Here is a 12,472-nt window from a genome sequence, read left to right on the forward strand (position 1 = left end):
AGGAATAGAGTTTATTTGTTACACTTATATGTACGAATCTACCCCAGTGATTCATCGCAAATGATGTTAAAAGAAAGCAGGGTTGTGTCACTCCATCGCCCACCTGATGGCAACCCTAACAACGTCAAAGCATACCCAGATATATATTTATCTAATGCTTTGGAGACTATCGCCTTGTTTTGAACATCAGTCTCTTTATAAAATGTCAGGTTGCCCACATCAAAATAATTTGTTTGCTCACTCTGGTTTTAAGCGAGGCAAGTTGCCGCTGCTCTCATACTTCATAAATAACCAGAGTGCATTTGTTCAGCTTGTTACTGTACTCCTCTTATCTGTGTCAGATTAGAACAAACAGTGCCGTAAACAGATGCCTAGTTTTTGGCAACATAACACTTAAGCATCACTAAGCAACTAATTGTAAGTGGGACTTTTTATTATATCACTTGTCTCATTTTACAGAATGTAACCATCATATGTTAACAAGTCCCCCACTGCATTTTTTTAAACTACATACACTTTTTTCACTTTTTACTTATTGCACTTAACATGTTCATTGCTGGATGAAGCCCTACTGGTAATGTAAGTTCACATTATATCGCTTTTCTATAACAGAGTTAACTGTTCCAGGATCTTGACCCTTCAGTGGCAATATTATACACACTATTGTTTTTTAACATTAAGATGCAGTTATTGATGTGATTTTTTTTTATTTTCTTCTCTTCCTAAAGTATGAAATTGTTTAGCAGTAATGAATGGGGCTAGTAGATGAGAAAGAAGCAGAAAAAAATGTAGAAGTAGCTTTTACTGTAGGGCTCCTAGTCTTAATGAGTGAAATTATAGATTGTGTCTCTAACATAATAGCAATATTATTAAACAATACTTTTTATGATCTCTCATATATATATATATATATATATATATAGATCTATATATCTATCTATATATCTATATATATATATATATATATATATATAGACAGATATATAGATCTATATATAATTTGTGTATGTGTGTATATATATATATATATATATATTTAGATATAGATATATTTATATCCCATACACTTGAGTAACTTAATGCATTTACAGGTATATATATGTGTATATATATATATATATATATATATATATATATATATATATATAGGTGTGTGTTATGTACAACTTCAATTTCTCTGTATTTATGCTTCGGCCCCACCCCCGGCACAAGATAAGAGGCTGTGTTTAATTTATGTAAAGCATATTTAAAGACTCTTTAAATCATCTACATTAAGCAGTTTTTGTAGCTCATGTGAACACAAATGAATGAGATGGGGACCTTTTTCTGAAGGAAATAAGCATTGCTCCTTGACATCACGTGCTCATATTTTTTGATACCATCCGCAGAGAATCTAGTACAACATAATGTAATTCAGTAGCTTCTTATTCGACACACTGTGGTCCTGTTTCAAGCTCCCACGATTAGATGGATTGCAGAGAAAAGCAGGGACGGTGTGTGAGTCTAAAGACCTGTCAATGGCTCAGGATCCATACACACATAAGAAATCAATGGATTTAAACTGAGCTTGCTAATGATCTGTTTTTCTCGTTTAATGGCAGGTGCCTGTTTCAGTGGCCATGATGACTCCCCAGGTGATAACTCCTCAGCAAATGCAGCAGATACTTCAACAGCAAGTATTGTCTCCGCAGCAGCTCCAAGCACTTCTCCAGCAACAGCAAGCGGTTATGTTACAACAGGTAATGTTGGTTACCTGCCTTAAACGGTTAATTTTATCAAGAGTACTCGCATGTTGCCATTGCATAAACCTCCTGTCACATTTATCTCATCTTCACCTTTTACAGCAGCGTATATCACACACACACAAAATAATGCACTGTCAAATTATTGTTTACATTGTCATCTGAAACAGAACATTACATTTTCAGACTTGTCAAAGCACAAGAAGTGTCAAAAAGAGAGTTGCGGAAGATTGTTGTTTCACGGTACATAACACGTTACCACTTGTTTTAGTCATAACAGGAGGGAAAAAAAGGCGGTTATAGGGTTTTGCAGCTTTTTTTTTTTTTACTAAGCAGAGAAGTAATAGATATGATTTTTATATTAAAGCATTAAAGTATTGAAGTGTAGATTTATGAGCAGCTAATTTATGTGTAGTAGAAAAGTCAAGTAGCTGAAGTTGAAGTAAAAATAGATTTATTTTTTTCCCTTGAATTTGAAAATTATATAACCGGCGGCTCTGGGTTCCTATGGTGTGATTTGTGCGGGTAGTTTCGCTGTTGACATTTCTAAATCACAAATTGCATTTTTCTTTAGTTTCTGTAAAGTCGTTGAGTGTCTCGAAACTCTAAAACTAATAGCATCAGGTTGAAGAATAGTCCTTTAAATTTTATTTGTGTGTTTATGCACGCATTCAATCCTGCCATTAATAATGACACAAACTACTTTAACTCACGGGGTAAAAGTCACCTAATTCACTATAACCTCCATCACATCGCTCATTTTGGGATTCAGAGACACCACAAGTGTTAGATCCTGTCAAATGTATGCTAGGGGATATAATGGTATGGATAACAACCATGCTATTCCCAATACGGTGAGCTCTATTATACAAAAATAGCCTCCTACTTATGTGTAGGGTTCACATCTGCCTTTTCTCGAAGGTATATAGGACTTCCTCTTGACCCAGTGATGCTACAAAAGCCAGCACAAGAGATAATCCCTTCTTGATCTTTAGGAGAAAGGAAGTTCCCTTTACTGCTTTTTTGTTAACAGAAGAGTAGGTACTGACATTCTTTGCTCACCTACACTCTAAGTTTCCTACCCTTTCTCATCCTTTCAAGAGCATAGTGAGAGGATTCCTGTCTCGAGAAAGACAAACAACTTGAGGATGTGAGAAGGGTACACTAAGAATGAGCAAGCATGTGATATACACCAAGAAAGATATGCAGGTTCAAACATACAGCGGACGAACATGGCCAGTACGATGACCAAATAGAGAACGCTGAAACCAATTGCATCATGATTGGTGACATGTTAACTTTCTAACAAAATATGTGTCATCAAAAAAGTGCTCTATTCCACAGAGATAATTGCTTACCACATCAAAATTACACTGTTTTATTGACTAAAAGAACACCAATGTTATGCTTTAAGGAGGTCTACAAAATGTCTTTTTTTGTCAAACTACCACTTTAATTGGGTTGAAATGGGGTGCATGGGGAACTATGTGTTGATATCATGATAGTGCAGTCCAGAGCTGATTACCTTGAGGTCATTTATCTGCCCAAAACCCAAAGATGGATATAAAAAAATGTAAATAGATGTTTGAAACAAGCTATTCCTGATGATCCATGCTTTGATGTTGTTAATACCATGTATACATGGTACAAGTCATAATGTAGTATTGTTTAGTTAATATTAGTTTAATAGAACACACCATATCAGAGGCTATCCAATTTTCTTTTCTAAGAAGTTAGAATAGGACTAATTACTGGAATACATTTTCTAAAATTCCATATTGATTTTTTATGCCCTTTTTTTAAAAACACGTCACTTGACTTTCTTACGAGTTCCAGTGTAGAAAAGTTTAGGAAATTTGTAATACATGAAATTTTGCCTTTATTTATTAAAGTCAAAATGGTTTATTCAGCAACAACTACAAGAGTTTTACAAGAAACAGCAAGAACAGTTACATCTTCAGCTTTTGCAGCAGCAGCAACAGCAGCAACAACAGCAACAGCAGCAACAACAACAGCAGCAACAGCCACAACAGCAGCAGCCACAGCAGCAACCACCACAGTCCCACCCAGGAAAGCAAGCAAAAGAGGTGTGTACATTGGTCTGCATGATATTTAAAAATGTATAAAGATATATAACTTCTCCTTTTTAAGGTGAGGGGGTCAGTCATACCCTCTAATTGAGCTGCCTACTCTATATACTATGAAGTCTAATATATGTTATAGATCCAGTATCTTGTGTGTTAATATTTGTTTGGGGGACATCTCAATGTGTATGTACTCAAACATTGTAATTAGATTATAGAATATTCATGATATATTTATATCAATTAAATCAGTCAAGAATCAAGTAAGAATCATCTGTCCCTAACCTAGAAATAAATTACTATATATGCAGAATTGGTCGTCTGTCCATAATATGTAATAGAACACAAAAAAAAAGCTCAAGGTGGTTTGCAAAAAATTTGCAGGTGAAAAAGCATTAAATAAAAGAAAGTCCCAGCATATGATCGATTTTGTCATAAAGGGATGCCCCCTAACAAGTCAGATCTTCAGTAGTTGTGCAAGAATAAAGTGAAATCAGCATGTCTCCACTCATGGCAGATCCATCTAGGTTCATAGCAACATGTCCTCATAAATAGGTAGCATTTGTTTTTTGGACCATTTTCAAAAAAGAAATTGTTGTATCCTCAAAGATAACAAACGTAACAGTCTCACCTTAGTCTAGATATCGCTTTAGAGAATACCGTTAAGGAGTCAAGGAGTCTAGCGGACCTGACAGAATGTGGTGTTTAAACAAAATAAACACTTATGGCCGGGAGCATAAGTGAAACAGTCCTTTGGTGAGCAGCTCAATTAGGTTAATATTCGACTAAGTTATAACTGTGTGGGTTTCTGTGAGGTTGCTCCTTATTTGTTTCACCATTTTTGCATATTAACACTTTAAGTCTTTGGCCCAGGTATAGTTGATAATATGAAAGTTCTTGCAAGTGTCCATAAAGATTTTGGCATGGGCCTAAATGACTAAGTGGTGGAGTTGGAGCAGCTCACCCGCTGTGCCGATTGGCATGGACAGGGTGCCACGTGGTTTTCTTACACAATTTTAAGAAATGAGGAAATGCAATGACATTGCTTAAAAATTCAGTATGGGCAGTTGTCGGCTGTGCTGTCACATTTTTTTAGAATAGGATATTTGCATATGTAACTTTCCCTTCTGATCTAGATGATTGCTTCAAGATGTTCCCATCTGATAAATAGTTGTGTTTTTCGTTACTGTCATTTGTAAAGAATATTTAAAACGTATTAAAGCATTCTTGTGCGTGTTTTTTTCTCCTTTATGATACAGGTCAAGGAGCATGCAAAGTTGGCTTATTGTTCAAAATGGTTGAGCATAAATTTCAAAGTCAAGGGCCCCTGATTAATGAACTGCTACTGGAGATTTGGGCTGGCGAATAGAAAGTTACAGTTTGATGTGCTCATAAATCAAGCTGACAAACTGGCTTCTCTGGCCCATCATGCACTTGTCGGCAGTCTGCATCAAATATAAACATAATGCTGATATAACATGCAGAAGTAGTTAAATTGATCAGCAGGTATTGTAGACATTGTCTTTAAGCTGCCCATTATGCAAACCTACAGGAAACCGTTCTGACCTCCCGAGGCTTTGTTTCTGTTTGGATTTGTGAATAGAATTTCAGACAGCCATCAACTACAGCATAGAAATTGCTCCCTTATTTCTCCTGAGGCTTTGGGCAATCCACATGACTTGCTCCATTATGCAGTCTGTTTTCCAGTGAGTGCATCAGAAGTTTCTCTTTTCCCCAAACTAAAAAGGAAAGGTCTCCTACAGCAGCTTGTCTTTTTCTGAAGTGTGACTGCCATCTCCTATTCTCCCGAGCCCAGAGAATTCTAGTTTGTCTTGTAATGCCTCACAAAATTGGAACTTTTACTTTTTCTAATAGGGCACTTTTCTCCCTTGAATCGTGTTCTGGTTAAATGTATTCTGAACAAGTTTGAAAGAAGACAGAACTAACAGGCTATTGAAATACTACGTCCTAATTTACTAATAGATCACTAGAGACCACTTTCATGACTTTGCTGTGTAGCCTGTAGGACAAGCTGCTGTGATATGTCGACACAGATTTCATACCACCTGCGTGTGTAGTCCAGTCCTAATGTATGTAGCTTACTTAACACATTTGCCCATACATACAGAAGGGTTGCCTTTCCATTAGAAAAACGGCATCATTTGTTGCAGAGATATTAAACCCTTCAATAGTCGGTTGATTGCAGTCAAACTCATTATAACCTATGTTCTATTAGCCTGGCTGTTGTTACTTTCAAATATTGTATGTGCCATCCAACAATGTATAATTTTTTTTTTTTTTTTATCTGAATTATACTTTTGGTAATGTAGTTTTAAATATGCAGTGCAGCCCCATTGGATTGCTAGCACAAGAGCTGCTTTTACAGGTGTTTATTAGGGATTGATCCTTTCACATTGCAACGTACTTCTCTTCTATCTGGAACTGTGCCTGTGAGATCCAAACTCCAAAACTTCTTACATCTTATAAATAAACCTGAATGACAACCGTGAACGATATGTAAGAAATGTAACGTACTTACACATTTTCACATTAATGGCTGTTTTGTCTTTTTGTTTTGTTATTTTTTCATTAGCAGCAGCAGTTAGCAGCCCAACAGCTTGTCTTCCAGCAGCAGCTCCTACAAATGCAGCAATTACAGCAGCAGCAGCATCTTCTGAACTTACAGCGGCAGGGACTTATCTCCATCCCGCCCAGCCAGTCTGCTCTTCCGGTCCAGCCCCTGCCACAAGGTAAGAGCGGCACCTACCTTAATCAGAATGATAAAAGACCTGATGACTTCGCCAATAAATCAAGTTTTTTTGTGCTTTAGGTTGTGGGTGATATTTCCTTAGTATTCTTGCTTCGTAAATTCTGAATTCTCGAAATAATTGTTGAAAACGTGTGTGTGTGTGTGTGTATATGATATAAAATAATCAGCTTAAACATAAAAAGAGTGTGTGTTCCTGTTTGATATCCTTTAGAACCTAAAGGAACCTATATCATCATTTATTGTTCTGCATATAATAATTGATAATCAACACTGTAAATCAATTGAAAGTCAGACCTTAATGTTATTCTGTTTGATGTTACAGCGGGTTTAAGTCCTGCTGAGATCCAGCAGTTATGGAAGGAGGTGACTGGCGTTCACAGTATTGAAGACAATGGCATTAAACACGGAGGGCTAGACCTCACTACCAATAATTCCTCTTCTACTACCTCCTCCACCACTTCCAAAGCATCACCACCAATAACGCATCATTCTTTAGTGAATGGACAGTCTGCAGTTCTAAACGCAAGACGAGATAGGTAATTGTAACGAGTGCTTGACGTTGCCAGGCTGTTTTGCGAGAAGTAATCATTTACCAGGGAAACCAGCTGATATAATTAGTAATATGCATGTTTATCAAGAATGTTTATTTTGATCTTCCTGTGAGAAGTTACATAAGTGGAGATAATCTTACCTTTGTTTTGATTTCTGTCCTCTGACAATCATAGCATAAAATAATTACTTATGTAAAGCCGGCTACGGGAGGATATTTCTTTACCCTATACAGACAGAAATGCGTCATAGGACAGCATTCAATTAAATGGTCAATCACATTAACAAAAAAACACCATTACGCTAATACTTTTTGAATTATTCTAAGTGTCAAGTGGTTTAACATAAATTCGAAAAGGTTCTAAGGTATATTCTGTAAGAAGTTGAAAATCAGATAAGATTATATGGTTCTATGATTTTTTTTTCCTCTTTGAAGTTAAGGTTCCATACAATGTATTTTAATTCACATGTCCCCTTCTGTGCTTTTCATTTAAAAATATCTTTTAAGTTACAAATATTTTTTTTTTGATTAATAGATTAAAGAGCGGTTTATTTTAGTCAAATATTTTCAAACCATAAATCAATGGCATATATATCGCTCGCAGCCATAGAACAGCCTTAGCCAAGCCACATTTGTCAGGCTGAGTCACCCTCCAGAGACATAGAGCCTCCCAAATGTGCAGAAGGACCCCCTGCTTCCATAACGGGTACAGCTCGTACTCCTCCTCTTCCCTCCAGCTAGGGAAAGCCAGGCATAAAATCTGCACTGACCTGTCCAACTTCAACACAGCGGCAATAGTGATTTAGATAACATCCAACGCCACTGACGAAACAAGCCAGTCACTATTATTATATGAATAATAATTCTATTATGTGGCATTTTACTCAGATTCCGCATTTTATTGTTGTGGGACTTAAAAATGAGAATCCCGACAGCCAACTTACAAGGCATTATAACTGACATCGCTTTTGGGAATTAGTAGTTTAACAGTGCACAAACAAACACAAAGCGGCTGTTTGTAAAACCATCACCGATTCATTAAATACAGGACATTAAAGAACATCAGGTAGTTTACACCGCGGTTCCATATGTGTCAGAAGGCTTGGAAATGGCAATGCTGCAACTGGACAAGACGTTATGCCAGGTCATATTTGATAATACAGAACAAGAAATAACCTCAGTAAACGAATGGGATTTGAGACGCATACGCTTGATAGGTGCAAAATATGTTTTATGAAAAACATAACAAATTCAGTCAAAAATGTTTTCCATCATCCAACATTTCAGTGACTAGAGTAGAAGCATTAGGAATGATTTTAGTTTTCTGTCTGGTCTTCTAATGTCCAGAAAAATATTAAAAGTTTCCAAATATTACAAGCATTTGCAAAATATTTTTTTTTTTGTATATGTTTTTGTTTCTAACCTATGTTTACTTTTTTTAATTCTATCTAGAAAGTCAAAGCTGTTTATTTGTGGTGTATAGGAGACCCTGGATTGTCCTGTGATTTTATTTGGTTTTATATTTTGATGTAAAGTTGTAGACTAATGCTGTAGCGGGGTCATATGTCAAAATTACCATACAATGTTTTGTAGTCATTTTTTCATCCTTTATTAGGAGCCATCTTTGGCTGTAGTTCTTCTCTAATTGGAACATCATCCTGCCTTGGCAGTTCAACTATTCAATAGAACGATTAAATTTTTCTGACTGCTCTGCGCTGAATTGACCTGTTTTGACCTGTTTGTCAGTGATCGTAACCTGACAGGCGCTAGCAGCCGCCAACGATTATGGCTTTTGAGATTAATCTGATGCTATGTTCTTCTTCCTTCAGCTCGTCACATGAAGATACTGGGGCTTCGCATACCCTTTATGGCCATGGCGTCTGTAAGTGGCCAGGCTGTGAAAGCATTTGTGAAGACTTTGGACAGTTTTTAAAGTAGGTTTTCTACATTCATATTTCAAATTGTAATGGTTACCTAGCAAGCATGTATGGTTTGGTACTGGTTTTGTTGTTTGTACTTTGTATTTCCAAGATGATTTCGATGATTTCCATTCGAGATGTCAATTGCATTTTTTTTTTTAAAGATGGCTATACAACTTTAAATCAGCTTCCCTGCCACCCTATTTCTGCATATACATTACATGAGCAAGGCCTACTAATGTTCTGACTGTACCCAGTTTAAAATGTAAAGTTATCGGCGCAGGTCAAGATATTATTTAACCCCTTCAAGACATACCTGGTACTTCCTGGTCAAAGGTCACCGGCAGACCGGGACGTACCAGGCACGTCATAGATGATGCGTGATCCAGCGTCGCTAGGAACGCTGGGATCGCGAGGGGCGGCTGCTACTGACCGCTGGGTGTCCCCAGCGATCCGTAGCAGCCACTCCCCCTCAATTCCGTGCACGTGATCGCTTTGAAGCGAATCACGAGCACGGAATTTAAATGTTTACAAAAAAACTGTGGTCTTCAAGGGAAGACGCAGTTTGCCAACGTCGGTCCTGAAGGGGTTAAGAGATGTCTTATCTCATACAGGCAGGAGCTCTTCACAACGGAAGCAGAGTTGCTGGGCCAAGGTTGCCCATTTTCTGCAATCTGTACCTGATATAGGAATGTATGCGTTGTATCCTAGGCCCAAAGGTCTGGTGCCAAGTCGTTTATTGTAACATATTCCTATTGTGACCAGTAAAAAGGCTTCACTAACTGCATTTGCATCTTTTAAGGCCCATGTAAGATGCTCTGGTCAATTGTTTTAGCTTGTGCAATGAATTAGATTACCAAAATGTTGCTTTATTCTAATAAGGGCACATTACTTTTATTACCATTATGATTCTCTTGTTGTATTTTGGTCCTAACATCATCTTGTGTTTGTGGATAAAAGACAAAAAAAAAACATTGGAATAAACACATATAAATGAACTGCCAGATTTTTTTTTGTTTGTTTTTCATAGATGAGTAAATTCACAGGCTGAAGATCTTGTGTTGTCATGGTGCGGTTAACAGGGTGAATGAACTGTTTCATGCTTCATCAACAATTAAGTTAATTAGCTTATTTGAAATGGCACTGCTTTGTTGCCAGGATGTTGGCAGAAACATCAAAAAGATGTGTTTACAAATGGTAGAGTTTCTGTAGTGTATAGGGCAGAGACACCTAAAGTAGAGAATGTAAGAAATGGATACAATAACCGCACCAGAGTATGGTGGGTTGCGCTTTTTAGACGTTGTTTTTAAAAATCGGCATTTGTTTGTCTCGTGAGTCGTTTCATTTGCAGAGGACAAAGAGTCAGGAACTGTGAAGTATGACAAAAGGAAAACTTTTTTATATTTGGGATTAAAACAAGATGTGTATGTAATGTAAAGAAACATATTAATATATAGCATGTGGCAATGGATATCCTCATGTGCAGGAAAGCTTGTATTGTCTCTTTCTTGACAAGGTTAAGATTTTTTTCATAATGAATCATGTAGTGTATGTTGGAACTGGTGTGGGGCAGCTGTGCTTTTGGTACCCTCGACAATCCATCTAGAAGGAAAGGGTTATTATTCACATTTCACAGAAATCTTCACCGTCTTTATATTTTTGCTACTGACATTTTTGTTGGCATGTGTGAGTTGCTCCAAAGTATGGGCCAGTCCTCCAACTATACCAGACATCTATTTGTGCAGTAGTTTCTTGGTGTGCATTGCTTTCCAGTTTATTTATACTGATTTATACATCCTTCAAGGATACCTGTTTCACACCAAGTCCTCCTATACTTTACTAAAGTCTTAAAAAGAATCTGATGCTTCGTTTTGTCTCAAGATTTAAGGTCAATGTCAGTCTCCATTGTTTTTGTCTCATGTGGATTTCAGCTGTTGGTTTTGTCATCTGGTGGGGTCACCTGGCTGGTCTGTGAAGGCTTCTGTAGTTAATTCTCTAAATGTATGAGTGATTCCAAGAAAGTCATTAGGTTACTTGGCTTGTGAGCGCTGGAACAAAACTACGCGCTTCTCTTCCATAGGAAGCCTGTCGTTATTAGTATCATTAGTATTATTTATTTACTGTGAAATATCAGTTCGGTAGTAACCCTTGTGACTATGTAGTTTTAGGTAAACACTTCATTCCTAAGTGTCACCAGAGGAAGCCTTGCCTTTCCAGACATTAATCGTTTCTAAACCAGGTTTTCTTAATTAGGGAGAAATGTGAGATAATAAACTTATACTAGTTTACTAGTAAGATTAGCTGCCAAAATAAATAACTTTAATTACATACAGATCCAACTTTTGGTTTAAATGCAGTTTACTTTTTTTTATTATAATTATATTAGTGGTGTACTTAGCCAGATTTCGTAAAATTGTGCGGTTAAAGAGACGCAGGTATGCCAAAACTGTCACCTGAAAGGTTCACGAGTACCATTCCAGATTAAGTTAGGGCAAAAAAAGAAGGAAAATCCTGATTTTGAGACAGACAATGTAGCAGTTCTTCTATATGAATTCATGAAAGCTTGCATGTATGAAACGGAATCAGGGTCTTTGATCAGTACCATGCTTGACAATAGTATGTCTCTATAGCCTTGCATGGATAATTTACATTAAAGATGATTACAATAAAGAAGCAGGCGGGCCAAAAAATATTAACTAGGACTTTTGTAAAATAAAATGGGGAGGACACAGGCTGTTAACATAACTACTATATAAAGAGCAAGTCTGGGGCAAAACAGTAAAAGTGGCGCTGTCAAGTGTCATCAAGAACGTTCCATTGGATGTTATGGTCATAGTATCACTTTTAATGCTTTGCACCAGAATTATTTTTTATATATAAATCCAAATGGAATTGGTAGTGACAAAAAAAGTTGTAGTCTAATCATGTGTTTTCTAAATATCGATGAAATAATCAATAACGCAAATATTATATTTAGGAATAAACCCAAGTTGACATCATTTTATCCAAGACTTAATCTGACTGTAAGAACTGCAGAAAAGGTCTCGTCGTTCAAATTAGCCAGCAGTCATAACTCACATCATGTCTTCCCTGCGTAGTTTCCTTGAGTGGTATAGAGCAGCATCATTGAACAGTGGATGAACTACTGCACATGAAAAGAAAATGTTTCAGGAACACTCTTAGTACACAAAAGGATACAAACTGCATCCCCAGCAAGCTGGCCTTCTGTAGCTTCTTACACTTCCCTAACATGATGAATGGTCCCATTGCTGCAGCGGAGAAGGTAAAGAGGCCATTTACACCACTTAAACAAGCCGTTTAAATCACTTAAAGTAGCAGCTCCATTTACTACTCTATTGCAGGTTAGTGTGGAACGGTGTTTAACATTCAAAGTCTCCTGAGTCTAC

At 36.9% G+C, this 12,472-nt stretch overlaps 1 protein-coding gene across 8 annotated transcripts in view; it reads left to right on the forward strand.

Moving 5' to 3' along the window:
- Positions 1-12,472, forward strand: part of FOXP2 (forkhead box P2) — a 116,216-nt gene that overhangs the window by 67,031 nt on the left and 36,713 nt on the right. For 4 of the 8 annotated variants that reach the window (XM_053463006.1, XM_053463007.1, XM_053463002.1 and 1 more), the window contains 5 exons: positions 1,602-1,739; positions 3,653-3,829; positions 6,420-6,576; positions 6,919-7,132; positions 8,976-9,080. In XM_053463006.1, the coding sequence (XP_053318981.1) occupies positions 1,602-1,739; positions 3,653-3,829; positions 6,420-6,576; positions 6,919-7,132; positions 8,976-9,080 (791 nt within the window). Of the gene's footprint in view, positions 1-1,601; positions 1,740-3,634; positions 3,830-6,419; positions 6,577-6,918; positions 7,133-8,975; positions 9,081-12,472 lie in introns of all 8 variants that reach the window. The other 4 variants (XM_053463000.1, XM_053462999.1, XM_053463001.1 and 1 more) reach the window with 2 other exon arrangements.

The sequence above is a fragment of the Spea bombifrons genome, chromosome 4 (genome assembly GCF_027358695.1).
Source record: "Spea bombifrons isolate aSpeBom1 chromosome 4, aSpeBom1.2.pri, whole genome shotgun sequence".
In the NCBI taxonomy this organism is placed as follows: domain Eukaryota; kingdom Metazoa; phylum Chordata; class Amphibia; order Anura; family Pelobatidae; genus Spea; species Spea bombifrons.